This window comes from Salvelinus sp. IW2-2015, linkage group LG12 (genome assembly GCF_002910315.2).
Source record: "Salvelinus sp. IW2-2015 linkage group LG12, ASM291031v2, whole genome shotgun sequence".
NCBI classification, from domain to species: domain Eukaryota; kingdom Metazoa; phylum Chordata; class Actinopteri; order Salmoniformes; family Salmonidae; genus Salvelinus; species Salvelinus sp. IW2-2015.
This window is the reverse complement of record NC_036852.1, coordinates 5,494,548-5,512,085: the sequence shown is the minus strand read 5'-3', so window position 1 is coordinate 5,512,085 and position 17,538 is coordinate 5,494,548. Positions and strand designations below refer to the sequence as shown.

General features: G+C 43.6%; 2 protein-coding genes across 3 annotated transcripts in view; both read left to right on the top strand.

The window, feature by feature from the left end:
* Positions 1 to 1,692: 1,692 nt before the first annotated feature.
* cyp27a2 (cytochrome P450 family 27 subfamily A member 2) lies at positions 1,693 to 14,289 on the top strand. 2 transcript variants are annotated; one of them, XM_023997681.1, is made up of 9 exons: positions 1,693 to 1,978; positions 5,000 to 5,190; positions 7,404 to 7,603; positions 7,825 to 8,022; positions 8,383 to 8,546; positions 10,637 to 10,803; positions 12,766 to 12,847; positions 13,016 to 13,222; positions 13,596 to 14,289. In XM_023997681.1, exons 1-9 carry the CDS (start codon positions 1,712 to 1,714, stop codon positions 13,710 to 13,712), a joined length of 1,593 nt encoding a protein of 530 aa, XP_023853449.1. In that variant the 5' UTR covers positions 1,693 to 1,711; the 3' UTR covers positions 13,713 to 14,289. The 2 variants fall into 2 exon arrangements, with proteins under 2 accessions (XP_023853449.1, XP_023853450.1); XM_023997682.2 differs by lacking the exons at positions 12,766 to 12,847; positions 13,596 to 14,289 and having other exon boundaries at positions 13,016 to 13,195.
* Positions 14,290 to 14,882: 593 nt separating this feature from the next.
* LOC111970922 (transmembrane protein 198-like) overlaps positions 14,883 to 17,538 on the top strand; it is a 24,454-nt gene continuing 21,798 nt past the window's right edge. Inside the window, exon 1 of the mRNA XM_023997683.2 lies at positions 14,883 to 15,312. The gene's annotated coding sequence lies outside the window, so the exon portion shown is untranslated. The remainder of the gene's footprint in view (positions 15,313 to 17,538) is intronic.

Sequence of the window (17,538 nt, the reverse complement as noted above, 5' to 3'; positions counted from 1 at the left end):
TCCATCCTGTCCTCTTCCCTTTCTGATATTCTGCATAGCACCAGGGACATGTGAAAGACAAGCCTGACCTCTCCCCTCTCTGGGCCCCAAGTGACTGAGCCCCAGCTTAGGGAAAAGTGCAACTGCCAACACTATAGTCCAAAAGGATACATTCTAATGACAAGTATCTCACATAAGCATATTATGTCAATAAAACATCTTATTTATCTAACTAATTCGGATTCATCCGCCACAAAGGTCTGTGAGTCTCACAATGCCCTGAGCCACCTAGATAAGACCAATACCTATGGTGAGAATGCTGTTCATTGACTACAGCTCAGCGTTCAGCACCATTGTCCCTCTAAGCTCGTCACCAAGCTTAGGACCCTGAGACTGAACACCTCCCTCTGCAACTGGATCCTGGACTTCATGATGGGCTGACCCCAGGTGGTGAGGGTAGGCAACATCACCTCTGCCTTGCTGACCCTCAACACGGGGGGCCACACAGAGGTATGTGCTTAGTCCCCTCCTGTACTCCCTGTTCACCCACGACTAACACCAAGTTTGCGACACGACGGGGGTAAGCCTGATCACTGGCGACAATGAGACGGCCTACAAGGAGGAGGTCAGAGACCTGGCAGTGAGGGGCCGGAGCAACTTCTCCCTCAATGTCAGTAAGACCAAGAAGCTGATCGCGGACTACGGGACACGGAGGGGGGACGAGCACGCTCCCATCCACATCGACGGAACTGCAGTGGAGTGGGTCAAAAGCTTCAAGTTCCTCAGTGTCAACTTAAAATGGTCCGCGCACAGTCGTGAAGAAGGCACGTCAGCGCCTCTTGCCCCTCAGAAGGTTGAGAAGGTTTGTCATGGACACTCAAATCCTCAAAGTTCTACAGCTGTAACATTGAGAGCATCTTGACTAGCTGTATCACTGCTTGGTATGCCAATAGCACCGGCCTAGATTGCATGGTGCTACAGAGGGTAGTGCGGACAGCCTAGTACATCACACGGGCCATGCTCCCTGCCATCCAGGAACTCTATATCAGGCGGTGTGAAAGGAAGGCCCGGAAAATCATTCAAGACTCCAACCACCCAAGCCATAGACTATTTGTTCTCTCTGCTTCCGCAAGGAAAGCAGTACCAGTGCATAAAGTCTGACACCAACAGGCTCCTGAACAGCTTCTATTCCCATGTCATAAGACCGCTAACTAAATGGCTACACAGACTGAGTTGAGTTGTCTCTGCACACATACAGGGCCTTACACACAAACACTCACTCCATCATTTGCTCACAAACACATATGCACATACATTTATACGAACTCTAAACACACCCACATCACATCATCATATACCCTGCTGCTACTCTGTTTATTATATATCCTGATGGCTAGTCACCTTACCCCTATTCATATCTACCTCTATAGATCCAGTATCCCTGCACATTTTTAAATATGGTACTGGAACTGATCCCGTATATATTGTAGTATGCTTGCTTTATCGTGTTCTTGTTTTTATATCTCGTGTTTTGATTTAACGTTATTTTTAGTATTACATAGTTATTGACAACTGCATTGTTGGGTTTTGAGTTCGCAAGAAAGGCATTTCACTGTACTTGTGCATGTGACGTTGAAATGTGAAAGTTATGGGCGAGTACCAATGTGCTGCAGGGAAAACTGTACTAAAAAGCCACAGATGGTAGAATTAACTTTTATGCGCTCCACTCAACATGTGTAGCCCTGCGGCGGTGACCAGGCCGCTCCGACTCACAGTTTACCACGGCCAGAAACTGTCAGTGGCGCTGGACGACTTTGTGTCTGGTGGACGGAGGTTCAAGTCCGGAGTCAGCAGACACTTAGGACAAAAATTGCAGACAACGATAGAAACAACTCCGGAGAAGTGCAAAACAATAGACGATCTACATGGACCTAGTTTGGCCACGACGGTGTATTGGCTGTTCGTGAAGGGATATGCAGATAAGAGCCATGCGATGCAGGTAAAAATTAATCCCACAGTGCCTCGCTTAATTTCTTCTACTCTTTCATRCAAGTATGGCTAGCTGCGTACGTGTAGTGAGTGCACGTTATCGAGCGAAATAAATTATATCGACGTCATTTTTAACGACGTAGACTAAGAAGCTAAATTCGATTTTCCATCACAATTATAATTAATGTGAGTTTAAGAATGTTGCAAGAGAAGAGTTAAATCGCTCTTATTAAACTATCCAGATCATTTCCCCTCAAATTATGTCGATGTAACTTGATTTGACGACTGCTATGATTAAACAATAATGCCCGAGGTGTGGTATATACCACAAACCCCCGAGGTGCCTTATTTCTATAAACTGGTGACCAACGTAATTCAAACATAATTATGTTTTTGGTCATTCAGGTGGTACATGGTCTGCCGTTATTTTGTGGCAGATGTTAAGACTACAAACCGTTATAAATGGCCTATTTGCGAGATTTATTTATTTCAATAGGCATAGGCTACTGACTAAAATCTGGGTTTATAATTGCAATTCAATTTTGACATGGTTTGCTGAGCTAGATGCAGGTAGGCCAACATCTAATTTCAGGGAAAAGTCCACAATGAAACGGACATTAAATGTGTAGAATGATACGTTTTCAATAGAGCTGTGACCATGAGCACAATTGATAACTGCAGCACTCTCTCAACCAGTGCTCTCTTTTTCAGTCTCACCTGAATTTATACTATTGTTGCACAAAAATCTGGTATAAGAATACCTTTTACTCAATCAAAAAACAGTACATAAACACCAGTACCTGGTTTCCCTTACCTATTGAAATCAAGAAGAAGAAAATAACAATGGTGAAATAGACCAGTTTACTGCTGTGCAATGTCACATGTACAGTTGAAGTTAGAAGTTTACATACACCTTAGCCAAATACATTTAAACGCAGTTTTTCACAATTCCTGACATTTAATCCGAGTAAAAATTCCCTGTCTTAGGTCAGTTAGGATCACCACTTTATTTTCAGAATGTGAAATGTCAGAATAATAGTAGAGAAAATTATTTATTTCAGCTTTTATTCCTTTCATCACATTCCCAGTGGGTCAGAAGTTTATATACACTCAATTAGTATTTGGTAGCGTTGCCTTTAAATTGTTTAACTTGGGTCAAACGTTTTGGGTAGCCTTCCACAAGCTTCCCGCAATAAGTTGGGTGAATTGTGGCCCATTCCTCCTGACAGAGCTGGTGTAACTGAGTCAGGTTTGRAGGCCTCCTTGCTCGCACACYCTTTTTCAGTTCTGCCCACAAATTTCCCATAGGATTGAGGTCAGGGCTTTGTGATGGCCACTCCAATACTTTGACTGTGTTGTACTTAAGCCATTTTGCCACCACTTTGGAAGTATGCTTGGGGTCATTGTCCATTTGGAAGACCCATTTGCGACCAAGCTTTCACTTCCTGACTGATGTCTTGAGATGTTGCTTCAATATATCCACAATTTTCCTCCCTCATGATGCCATCTATTTTGTGAAGTGCACCAGTCCCTCTTGCAGCAAAGCACCCCTCTCAACACCCCTCTCAAGATACACCCCTCTCAACTTACATGACGAACCACATATCTTAGGAACTGTTCACAAAGAAATACTTTTTCTTGAGAAAGGAGTATCCCATAGCCAGATAACATTCGCTATAAATTATCGTTCAGTTTGGTCCCGAGGTTCTAATCTCGTTCCTGGTACTTCATAGTACTAACCGACTTGCCAAAACTATAGCTTGTTAACAAGAAATTTGTGGAGTGGTTGAAAAATGAGTTTTAATGACTCCAACCTAAGTGTATGTAAACCGCCGACTTCAACTGTCACTGTATGTATATCAATATAGATTAGGGTAGGCCAATTTATTTGTAGATTTTCTTAATTGAAATAAAAGATTAAGGTGGTTCTGGAAGTATTCTCAGGGTGATTATTAAGTTGTATAAACGTGAGTGCTTTCCTCCCACAATGCCACAAATTATCAGTCATTTTGAGAAATAGGGCTCACATGCGAGATGTCACTTCGCAATAGAAACTTTCTCAATTTGGAAAATATCATTTTCTATAATTCTTATTTGTACTTATGAATTTACCAGGAGTGATCCAGTCATAACATTTGGAATTTAGTAGTACTGTGTAGAAAGCCAGTACCTAAGGTGGTTAAATCATTTCACATCCATCACATTTATCATAACATATTATTTAGGAGGTCAAATTGGCTCTGATATTGGTGGGGTCATGACCCCCAAAGTTATGCACCTGGATTCATGGTTTATTAAACTAGAGGTTGGTTTGACTAATTAGGTTAATAAGTAGTTTATATACTGTTATTTTTAGTAAATATACACTGTGTACAAAACATTAAGAGCACCTTCCTAATATTGAGTCCACCCCCTTTTCCCCTCAGAACAGCCTCAATTTGTCAGGGCATGGACTACAAGGTGTCAAAAGCATTCCACGGGGATGCTGGCCCACGTTGACTCCAATGATTCCCACAGTTAGGTCAAGTTGGCTGGATGTCCTTTGGGTGGTGGACCATTCTTGATACACACAGGAAACTGTTGAGAGTGAAAAACCCAGCAGCGTTGCAGTTCTTGACACGCTCAAACCGGTGCAACTGGCACCTACTACCATACCCCGTTCAAAGGCACTTCAAGTCTTTTGTCTTGCCCATTCACCCTCTGAATGGCACACATACACAATCCATGTCTCAAGGCTTAAAAATCTGTCTTTAACTTACCATCTTCCCTTCATCTACACTGATTGTGTAGATAACATCAATAAGGCATCAATAAGGTAACATCAATAAGGGATCATAGCTTTCACCTGGACTTATCTGGTCAGTCTGTCATGGAAAGAGCAGGTATTCCTAATGTTTTGTATACTCGGTGTATATTTTGTGAATCATTAATTCATATGAAATATAATTATATAGGACTGTCTCACTGTGCATTTCCAACATCTTTGTGTACATTTCCAGAATCAAATATCTTCTCTTTGCCCCCAACCCAGGTTGAACACAAGAAACTGTACGGGCCCATCTGGCGATCGCGGTTCGGCCCGTTTGATGTGGTGAACGTGGCGTCTCCAGAGCTGATATCCCAGGTGATCCGTCAGGAGGGCCGCTACCCGGTCCGGACAGAGCTGCCACACTGGAAGGAGTACCGCGATATGAGGGGACAGGCCTATGGACTCCATGTGGAGTGAGTGGCCGATGAACCACATCAAGGACAACTCCTAGATTGGGTGTAGGAAAGGGAATGGATAATACTTACTTACACCCACTGTTCCCTCGTTTTTTGGGGGCACTGAGGAAATATTTGCTCGTGAGCGGAAACTTTAATATTGTGAGAATTTAGTGCAACTTCCGGCACATGTTTACAGTAAACACTGCAGCTGTACCATTACAGTTTTAGACAGTAGCTAATAGGCTATTGTGGCTATTTGAGCATAATGTAGGCCTACCAACAAAACCAATGGCGCAAATCCCATAACATTTTCACATGGAAATAGCTTTTGATTTCTGTGATATAGCCTACAGTAACATATATGTGATGTTCAATGCAGGCCTATATTGCATTCAATTTTTAATAACGTTTTTACATTATGAAACGCTTGATATTAATGTTTTATTTGGTCTGTGACACCACGGTGACAGTACATTGTATTGTATGATGCAAGAAACCACTTTACAAAATACAATGTATTATTATTATTACCATACAGAGACTTAGACAATGTAGGATATGCAAGCGTGTCTCAAAATACAACACTGCCCCTTTAATTAAGATGTAAGCTTTTAAGCTGATTAGCTTTTCAAAGAGAGCTTGAAATGTGGCCTACACGTTTTGTGCTCTTATAGGAAGCAGTAACTCCCCATTGCTGACCTATATTTAAGCAATAAGGCACTTCGGGGGTTGTGGTATATGGCCAATATACCACGGCTAAGGGATGTTATTTTTCACGACACAACGTGGAGTGCCTGGATACAGCCTTTAGTCGTGGTATATTGGTCATATACCACAACCTCAGGGGTGCCTTACTGCTATTATAAACTGGTTACCAACGTAATTAGAGCAGTAAAAATAAATGTTTTATCATACTCATGGTATACGGTCTGATATACCACGCCTGTCAGCCAATCAGAATTCAGTGCTCGAACCAGCCAGTTTATAATTATCAATAACCGGGCAAATAACTCGCTAACTAGCAAAGAATATCAACAAATGTGCACATGCGTGCTCTGAACTGAGCTGAAAAGCGCATTCAGCTCAGTGATTGAAAGGGTGATTGAAAGACCGCTCATGGGCTAACCCCACCAAAAGAATTATACTCTGCTGCACACTGGCTCTCCCTACAACTAAATCAGACTCAATCTTGCAAAGTTAGATTTGTTTTGTTGCATTTAAAAGGACCTGATATAGTTAAGCAATAAGGCACGAGGGGCTGTGGTATATGGCCAATATACCACGGCTAAGGGCTGTTCTTGGGCACAACACAGAGTGCCTGGATACAGCCTTTAGCCATGGTATATTGGCCATATACCACAAACCCCTGAGGTGCCTTATTGCTATTATAAACTGGTTACCAACGTAATTATATACGGTCTGATATACCACGGTTGTCAGCCAATCAGCATTCAGGGTTCGAACCACCCAGTTTATAATTTTGATTCGATCACAGAAAAAAGTATTCTATATAGTGCAAACTAATGCGGCGAACTCAGTGAAGTTCAATCTCTTGCGTCTCTGCATGGCATTTCTTCTGCGCGGCATCCTGGAGGAGGTACGCAGCTTAGAGGGAACATTGCTTACACCCTATGCTTCAAAGATACACTATGACAGTTATTGGTAATAAATCATTGCCTTGGGTAAAAGCAATGTTGGTCTGGTTTGAGGAAACCCTAACTCGTACAGGTAAACTTGTTTCAGTAGTACCTCCACCTCCAACATTATCAATCTAACCTACAGGTAACTGCCAAAATAAAGGAAACGCCAACATAGCGTCTTAACGGGGCATTGGGCCACCACTAGTCGCCATAAAAGCTTGAATGCACCTTGGCATAGATTCTACAAGTGTCTGGAACTCTATTGGAGGGATTTGACACCATTGTTCCATGAGAAATGTAATCATTTGGTGTTTTGTTGATGGTGGTGGAAACCGCCGTCTCAGGTGCTGCTCTATAATCTTCCATAAGTGTTCAATTGGGTTGAGATCTGGGATGTTCATTGCTTACTTAACTCAGGAACCACACCTATGTGGAAGCAGCTGCTTTTAATATACTTTGTATCCTTCATTTACTTAAGTTTTTCCTTTATTTTGGCCGTTACCTGTAGATATACCTCCACCCCTTTATTCTGAATAACTACTGTAGATTCACTGTCTGTCTCCTGTCCCCTCCTCTCCTCTCCTACAGTAAAGGCCCACAGTGGTACCGTATCCGTAGTGTCCTGAATCCAAAGATGCTGAAGCTAGCGGAGGTATCTGCGTACGCGCCTGTCATCCACCAGGTGGTAGGGGACCTGCTACAGCGTATTGAGAGGCTCCGCCTCCGCAGTCAGGACCACACCACCGTACCAGACCTCGCCGCAGAGCTCTACAAGTTTGGCTTTGAAGGTGTGATATCATTGGTTCATTCAGTATTTTTTAGGATTTTAACCCCTTCAGAAACACACACACACACAGTGGGGTTGGAAGCCAGAGTCTGCCACAGTCAGCAGCTTAGGTAAAGTGCCTTGCTCAGGGGCACAACGGCAGGAGATGGCATCTCGGATACCGAGAATCCCACCAGCTCTGTGTAGTCCTCATTGTTCACTGTGTTCTCTCCGTCCCTGCAGGGATCTCTTCCATCCTGTTTGAGACGCGGCTGGGTTGTCTGCAGGAGGAGATCCCTAAGGACACGCTGAAGTTCATCGCTGCAGCCAACGACATGCTAACCCTGTCTGAGACCGTCCTCTTCCTCCCGCTCTGGACACGCAACGTCCTGCCCTTCTGGAAACGATTTATCCAGGCCTGGGACGACCTGGTGGCTGTAGGTATGTTTGTAAATAATGTCAGGGGCTCCTTCTATTGAGCGACAAGCGGACTTAAATGTGTCGGTGGAAAGTAGACATGGTAGGTTCCACCTCCACAATGCAAGTGCACAGTTATTATTTCTATTGCACAATAGCTTGCCCATGTCACTTTCACGTCAGCCACTGTCAGCCGCTAAGCACCGTTGAGAAGTGTCGTAAATCGCAGACCTATGTGGGAACTTTGTTAATGTGGGTGGCAACCCGTCTGCCTAGGGAGACTAACTGTTGAGCTATGTTCACTATTGAGACTCATTTTGTGTGTGTTTGTGTGCGTCCCCTACATGAATGTGTGTGTTCAATGATTTCTACATAAACCCTCAGCTCAGCATCTCATTGACCATAAGTTGGCGCAGATGGATGCCCAGGTGCTGGCTGGGAAGCAGGTGGAGGGGATGTATCTCACCTACCTGCTGTCCTGTGATAAACTGACCCTGGGAGAGGTGTACATCAGCATCACAGAGCTGTTGCTGGGCGGAGTGGACACGGTGAGAGGAGAGGGTCATGGGAGGTCATACAGAGAGGAGGGTGGTGCCATACATAACAGCAGGGTCACGTTCAGTAGGGTACACCGTAAACAAACCTTTTGAAATGGAAAACGAACATGTGAATTTCTCATTGGCAAAATTATATTATTTCCTCTACATTTCAAAATGTTTTCTTCTGTTTTGTGCCTACTGGACATGTCTTAGGGAATGGGGGAAGTGATGGAGTCGGAAGCTTTTGTAGGGTGGAGGTGTATTTTGGCTTTAAGATTACACGATTCTCCCCAGGCCATAAATACTGAAACCATTTGCTTTAGTTTGTAGACATATATACTGTATTTGCGGTGTAACTTTGTATTTATTTTAGAGGGTACAAAATGCACTCACATAACCACAGACAGATACACAGTAACCATACAAACAAACACTACATGACCTGCCTGGCTGCATTCCCTGGTGCAGTCTGGTCTTGTTTTTGTCAAGCATCACTTCCTGCTGTCTGGGATCTCCAAAGTCATTTCCTGTGCTGATTTTATGATCAATAAATGTTTATGATCACTGATACAGCCTCCACCACTCCCTCAACTTTGAATCATTATTTTCTTTAGAAACATCAGCACTTTAATTGTCCAAGTCAAATTTCCCCTCAGGGACGATAAAGTATACTGAACAAAAATCTAAAATGCAACAATTTCAAAGATATTACAGAGTTACAGTTCATATAACTAAATAAATTAAATAAATAAATTAGGCCCGAATCTATGGATTTCACATGACTGATTTCACATGACTGGGAATACAGATATGCATCTGTTGGTAACAGATACCTTAAAAGAAAAAGTAGGGCCTCCCGAGTGGCGCAGAGGTCTAAGGCACTGCAGTGCTTGAGGCGTCACTACAGATCTGGGTTCGATCCCGGACTGTGACGCAGCCGGCTGTGTCCGGGAGACCCATGAGGCGATGCATAATTGTCCCAGCGTCGTCCGGGTTAGGGGAGGGTTTAACCAGCCAGAATGTCCTTGTCCCATCGCGCTCTAGCAACTCCTGTGTCTGGCTGGGCGCACGTACTCTGACACGGTCGCCAGTTGTACAGTGTTTCCTCCGACACATTGGTGCGGCTAAGCGAGCAGTGTGTCAAGAAGCAGTGCAGCTTGGTAGGGTCGTGTTTCGGAGGTGGTCCACCATTTGCCTCATGCAGCGCGACACATCTCTTTCACATAGAGTTGATCAGGCTGTGGAATGTTATCTGACTCCTCTTCAATTGCTGTGCTAAGTTGCTGGATATGGACGGGAACTGGAACACGGTCGTACACGTCGATTTAGATTAGCCCAAACATGCTCAATGGGTGAATGGTGTGAGTAAGCAAGCCATGGAAGAACTGGGACATGTTCAGCTTCCAGGAATTGTGTACAGATCCTTGCAACATGGGGCAGTGCATTATCATGCTGAAACATGAGGTGATGGCAGCGGATGAATAGCACGACAATGGGCCTCAGGATCTCATCACTCTATCTCTGTGCATTCAAATTGCCATTGCTAAAATGCAGTTGTGTTCGTTGTCCGTAGCTTATGCCAGCATATACCATAACCCCACCGCCACCATGGGGCACTCTGTTTACAACGTCATCAAACCACTTATGGTAGAGTAATGAACATTCAATTCTCTGGCAACAGCGCTGGTGGACATTCCTGCAGTCAGCATACCAATTGCACGCTCCTTCAAAACTTGAGACATCTGTGGCATTGTAGTGTGACAAAACTGCACATTTTATAACAGACTTTTATTGTCCCCAGCACAAGGTGCACCTGTGTAATGACCGTGTTGTTTAATCAGCTTCTTGATATGCCACACCGGTCAGGTGGATGAATTATCTTGGCAAAGGAGAAATGCTCACTAGGGATGTAAACAAATTTGTGCACAACATTTGAGAGAAATAAGCTTTTTGTGAGTATGGCATCTTTTATTTCAACTCATGAAACATGGGACCAACACTTTACATGTTGCATTCAGATTTTTGTTCAGTATATATCATATCACTTCACTTTAAGTAAACCTCTCTTTCTTTCTATCGTCCTTCTCCTTTCGCCTCAGACATCCAACACCTTGTCGTGGGCATTGTACCAGTTGGCTCGCGACGCTGCGTCTCAGGACAGGCTGTACCGTGAGATCATGTCTGTGTGTCCGGGAAGACTGCAGCCCAGATCAGAGGACCTGAGCAGGATGCCCTACCTGAAGGCTGTCATCAAGGAGACTCTGAGGTGAACACACACACGCACGTAGGCACAGATGCATGTACATGTACACACACGCAGGTTCTGAGGTGAACACACGCACATGCACACACACACACACACACACGCCAAGAACGGCTACCTGCAACTGGCCTCTTGTTTTGAGCATGCCTGGTCAAAGAGTATGTCTGCCTGTGTGCTTGCATTTTCCTTTCCCTAATTATACTGATGATGACTGATAAGTGAGATAACATGTTGGCATTTTATCCGGAGTGCAGAGAGTCAAGGTGGAGGCATGGGGCATGCTTTTTGGACAGTTTATGTAAGGAGGGAGGGTGGGGGCAGAAATGTCCTTATATAACCTGAATGGTGTGTTCAAATTTGAATTGTCACATGCTTCGTAAAGAACAGGTGTAAACTAACTGTGAAATGCTTACGGCCCTTCCCAACAATGCWGAATACAATATATATGTTTTAGTAATAATAAATAAAAAACATTGTAACACAAGGAATATATATACACAATGAGTAATATTTACTTGGCTATGTACACGGGGTACCAATACTGAGTCAATGTGCAGGGGTATGAGGTAGAGATGTACATATCGGTAGGGGTAAAGTGACCAGGCAACAGGATAGATAAGACGGAAGCAATAGCGWATGTGATGTGTGTGTGTGTGTGGCAAATGTGTGCCTGTGTGTACATCTTATTTGTGGGTGAGTGTGTGTATGTGTTAGAGTAAGTATGTGTCAAAAAGGGTCAATGCAGATAGTCCAGGTAGCTATATGGTGAACTATTTAGCAGTCTTATGGCTTGGGGCTAGAAGCTGTTCAGGATCCTTTTGCTCCCAGACTTAACTCTCCGGTACCGTTTGCTGTGCGGTAGCAGAGAGAACAGTTGATGACTTGGGTGGCTGGAGTCTTTTGACAATTTTTAGGGCCTTCCTTTGACACCGCCTGGTATAGAGGTCCTGGATGACAGGCTTATAGAAGGATATTGGCCCCCTCCACCTCTTCCTATATGGTCATAGCCATTTATCCTGTGGGTCCTTGATTTTCGAATGATTGAAATGCTCAATAACACCATCTAGGTCAGAATCACAACCTGCCATTGCCAACTCTCCGGTATTTAGGTGTATGAAAACTTTACCAATGCGACCAGACCTGCCAACATGCACGCATTTTGCATACCAACTACGCAATTCTCTGTCCGTGTATGCAGGTAATGAATAGGGCCTGATTATTTWTTTTTTWACATTTTAATAAAAATAAATCCACTGACATCCCAATTCTCAAGCTGCAACACACAGACATGTACAAAGTTTGTGTCAACGGACATGGAGATGAATACATCATTATTGGACGTAGCTGCCCCGTGTCTGCCTCCTTGTTGTGATGCTGAGTTTCCTGACTGTCAGCTGTACGTAAACACATGGACAAATCCCTTTTCGACTCGGTGTGTTGTGGGAAGGTAAATACTGATTGTTTCAAGCTAACGTTAGAGAACATAAGATGGACATTCAGTGGGCTCTAAAGTGCCAGCAGTTCACTCGCATTTGCTAGTGAAAGAAATTAAATGCAAATACGAAAAGTAACTGGTTGCAGTAACTGGAGTGTGATATACATTTACTTATGCGTCCCATTAGTTGTGTTTTCCACGTAACATGACGAGGATCACGCAACCTGATAGACTGTGATTATGATCCACGTCACAAAAAGCATTACAAAAGTATAATCACTAAATGGAGTGGGGYGTTTAGAAGACTGTGCGATGAAAAAAATAATGAGTGTCCGGTATTAGCTATAGAGGCAATGCTTCTAAAATGCCTTTGACCTAAATTTGCGAGTTGAATCTCCAATTTGCCGCGCGCTTCTGGTACTCTAAAGGGTTGGCAGGTCTGGTATACTGAACATTCCTAGCCACACAAAGGTTTATATAAGGCATTCCTACAGAGGCTCCCCATGTTGCTGAAGCTGTTCTCTCTGCAGGATGTACCCTGTAGTTCCAGGGAATGGCCGTCTAACCGTAGACAATGAAGTTGTTGTGGACAACTACTGGTTCCCAAAGAAGGTAGGGGCAGGCGATGAAGAGAAACATATCAACATCTCTCTCTTTCACCTTTGTCAATACTTAAGAAATCTCTATTTCTTTCCCCAAAGGATGAGATGTAATTTCCATGAAATTCTGTCAGTCGCTCTACTTCCTGTCTGTCTACTACTTCCTATTCCCCTCTCTCAGACCCAGTTCCATCTGTGTCACTATGCTGCCAGTCATGACGAGGGGGAGTTTGTGGATGCAGAGTGTTTCAGGCCTGAGCGTTGGCTGAGAGGGGATCCAGAGTCGTACCAACACCACCCCTACAGCTCTATACCCTTCGGGGTGGGCGTGAGAGCCTGTGTGGGCAAGAGAGTGGCAGAGCTAGAGATGTACTTTGCCCTCTCCAGGGTGAGTAAGAGAAGTATTTCATTGGGATTTCCAAGGAAGTGTTGAGTAATAAAAAGCCATCAGTGCCAAAATTATGTTACCACAGACTGTTGGAGGTGATTGTTGTTGGATTTCGTCCATCATCTGTGGTGATTCGCTAATGGTAAATCCCCAGAAGCAATCTAAGAGTGTGTGGGAACTTACAACAGGTGTGACAAACCCCATTTTTATGAGTGGGGCCATATTCTGCTTTTACTATCCCAGTTGCCATGGGACGTTATAGAGACTTAATGTTATGGTTGTAAACTGATTATCTGGCTAGAGAGACGTCAGACAACCAGGTGGCTCATTAACACTAAACCCTTGAACTTGAATTCTTGTCCCCCCTCTACAGCTGATGCAGCATTATGAGATCCAGCCAGAGGATGGGGCCCCGACCACAGAGCCCAAGACTAGAACACTGCTCATCCCGTCCAAACCCATCAACCTGCGCTTCCTACCCCGAGCCTGAGGAGGGTGCCAGGGAGTTATAGAAAGGGATTGACAGGAGGGTGTTGTGATGTGGTAACCTCCAGTCCCCTAGATCCCCTTAAACATTAAACATAGCCGCAGGAGTAGTTTGGGTGGGGGGAGGGGATGCTGAAAAATAACGTTTGTTCATGCTATAGACAGCTATATCTGTCTGCTAATACAGGACTAGTAAAGGCCCAGTGCACTACTATTGTGAAGAAATTATATTTTCAAAAATATCTATTTTTTTATTCTTTTTTTAACGCAGATTTGTCATGGGGTGCTGCAGCACTCCTATTTCCTGTGGCTATGCCCTGAAATCAAATCTGATTCATACCAGGTTATTCGGAGGTGTATAACTGGGGCCTTTGCTCTGTTGACCTTTACTATGAAGCTAATACATATAGATTAATCTGCCCTGTAATAAATGCACATTGGTGTTAAGGAGAAATGTATCACAGAGTGTGTGTGAAGGGCATTATAATATAATATCATTAGTTGCTAATACACCTTGTATATTTGTCTAGGGTATTGGCCATCATCCTTTTACTTCATTAAAAGTCTTTATGAAATGTGAACTTGTGTGCCCACATAGTTTTTTATGTCCTACATTAGCATTTAACAAGTGCTGGAAACTCTGTGGTCCATACAAAGATTAAAAGATGGGTTAGATTTACGTTAAATATTAGTTTGTATTTGTGTTATTTATTAGGTTTAACCAACGGGGAAAAGTCAGTTGAGTGTTAAAATAAAAACAGTAGGTTGCAACTTGAAATATAGGTTTGTTAATAATCAAATATAATCAAATATAACAGTTGGCGTTGAGTCATATATTTGGTTTCAACAAATGCAAAAAAAAGTTTCAATTGAGAACTCATTTACTTGTAACTAGTTGAAGCCATTTTCTTTTTACAGTACATGTCACATAGCCACCAATGCTATCAGCAGATTTATGGATGATTAGGCCCACATTTTACCTCACATGTGGGCTATATTATAGGCCAATAGCCAGCCTAGACATATTTATCAAGTAGCCTATRGGACCACAGCCACTAAGGGCAACTCAGAACACTGGATGTATTTTGTTAAATATTCATGTTTATTTGATGTTGAGAATAGTTTTTAAAAATTCGATGCAGAACATCTCACATGGGTCGGGACCACTGTCCTCCATATTTTGTCCTAGAGCTCTTATCCTCGTCCATCCAGCCCTGCACTTTTCCCTAGAATGGTATGCCCCGGCATGAGCCTATTGAGCCTGCTGATGCGATACGTCTCCTCTACACCCTGGACGCTCATATTATTTTCGTCGGCACTCTGCAAAGCCTCGAATGTGGATTGGATGAAGATGTAGGATACAGCTCTAAAATGATGCTATACATAGATAGTGTATGTTCTATCATGTAGACTAGTCACTGTATATTTTTGAATTAGGCTACAGTTGTCTTGTGTCTGGCTACGTTGGATTACCTGGAGTAGCTAGAAACATCCGTCGCGCCTCAAAATGAGGGATGCTGAACGATTCGGATGAGTCGTTTTGGGGCAAGATGCGGACAGAATGGCTGGGGCAGTGCTTCGTAGGATGCTGAGGCTTTGTGATGGTGAGTTGACGCCGACGGTTCGCCTCTTTGTTTGTTCTTTATAGGAACCATTCGACTGGACATTCCATGCCTCGGGCATCCCAGGCAGAACCATTTTCCACAGGCCTAGCTACGATGACCATTGGTTCGCTAGGGTTCGGGCGCTAATGTCAAATGACAGTTGCCGTTGCATTATTTGATCCTACGGAATTGTTGTTTACATCTAATCAATTAGGTCCGACGGCACTATAGCATCAATGACATCATTTCATTTCTGCCTTGCAAAGCTATGTCCATGACGTCCACAAAGCGCAATGTGTGCAAAGATTCCATTCCAGTCAATGGTGCTTCTATCACGGGGTCAATGTCCGTTACATTACAATACAAATGTGGTGTAGACGCTTTGGGTAGGCAACATAGCATCATGTATTATAAAGTGCACCCCAGGGAAATGCCACCGCCAGTCTAAATAGATGTGTAGGTGTGTGTGACTGACTGGGTTTCAGGCCAGGTCGGGGCACCTCAATGCTGTGGATTAGCCCACTGAGCTAAAGCCTAGGCTATTACCTCGGGGAACTAAGTATTTAGGTCTCACTGGTGTGTTGTGGAAAGAAAGCATTCAGTTGTCATTGAGTCACAGGGTAAACACATTGAAGATAATACTACCTGCTCTGTCGCCTAACAGACAGGATATCACTGTATGGCTGTCTGTGTGTTATTGTTCTAGAGAGGCAGTCAATCTGTCAACCCTCACAGCCTTCATGCCGTGAGGGTTTCCTTGGCCTGTTGGTGGTGCACACTGGTTTGAATGATCCTAGAGGGAAAAATAAACAGACAACATCTTGAGCCTTGTCGACAACAATCTGGCGTCTGTGTCTCTCTCTTTTCATATTTCTCGCTCTTTCTTCCGATCTCGCTCTCTCTTTCTATGTCTCTCCATATTTCTCATGTTTAGTGTAGATTCTGTCTCCTAGTGTAAACATCTGCCTTCCAGAGAAATCGCAGGCTTTGATAACACATGGACATGTTTTCTTTCTCACGCACACTGAAAGGTGTGTGTGTGTGCGTGCGTACATGGCGTTTGTCAGTGGTGGAGATAAAGCAGCATGTTGCCCATTTGATTTACATGGCAGCAGTGGAACAGCCATGCCCTGACACTGATCCAATTGGAAAGCTGAACCACCTAGGTTCCACTCCATTATCCTGACCTCTGACCTGTCCTGTTCCAACCTCTTCTCAGAACAGGCCAGGCAGCACCAGTCAATGTCAATAGACCTACATAGGAACACTGTGGCTGAGTGACCATCTACTTGTCTCTGTCCTCATTGTGACCCTTTATTGGCATCCTAACTGTCATGTGTTGTCATAACGACCAATGGAAGCATTGTTGTTTTAACAGCAAAAACAAGTCATTGATTTATCCCATTAATTCATCACTGTGTTGATTGAATTGCATGATAGCTGATGAGGGAGTTCATGAAGACTATTGATTGACTCATGACAGAGGTCGTTGCTGTGTTGTTATTTGACAGTGCTAGTTTAGAGGTCAGGGGTCATGGACGGGGGTCATATGACCGTGCAGCCTGAATTAAGGAACTGCAAAGCAAAAGTCCTTCCTCAACACACACACACACACATAGGAATGTTGTATTGCTTATCAGACAGGTGTTTTGTTGTACATTCTGAAATCCTTTGTTTACATGTGGGTGACCTTTTTTTTTGTACACAGATTTATGTAGATTATGGAATTCGTTTTAATTATGGAGATGAGCGTAACTATGATGCTTTAATCCCTTGGATTATGATGATGGTTAAACAGTTATGCGTCTAATCCCATGTCCTGATGAGCTGCTGAGATATTTTTTGCATTTAACGTTGCGTTAAATGAAATAACTTAATTCAGAGAGGGAGAGAGAGGGGGAGAGATATCTTGATTGCCTGCTATGTGTGGTTGAATGATGGCTAAGTGTCAGGCTGCCAGTAGTTTAAGTGAACGACTTCCTCTCATTCCCTTCCCATCATCGCCTCCGAATTCGAGGAACAAATCATTCAATCATTCATTTGGATCATTGCGAAGAAAAATGAAAAAAGAGACAAGGAAAGGAAACGCACATTTGAGAGTATAGAGGGATGAGGAGGTGGTGAGAAGAGAGGAGGTGAATCATTATGCAGCAAGATACAGTTCCTGAATGATTTTATCGAACTCCTTCCTCAGGGTGTACAGGGAGAGAGTGTGTAGGGGTTCAG

Excerpts from the sequence above, each read along its gene's own strand:
- cyp27a2 (XM_023997681.1), top strand. The coding sequence starts at position 1,712 with ATGTGTAGCCCTGCGGCGGTGACCAGGCCGCTCCGACTCACAGTTTAC. Across the intron at positions 8,023-8,382 it reads GGACGACCTGGTGGCTGTAG|CTCAGCATCTCATTGACCAT; the intron begins GTATGTTTGTAA and ends ATAAACCCTCAG. Across the intron at positions 8,547-10,636 it reads TGCTGGGCGGAGTGGACACG|ACATCCAACACCTTGTCGTG; the intron begins GTGAGAGGAGAG and ends CTTTCGCCTCAG.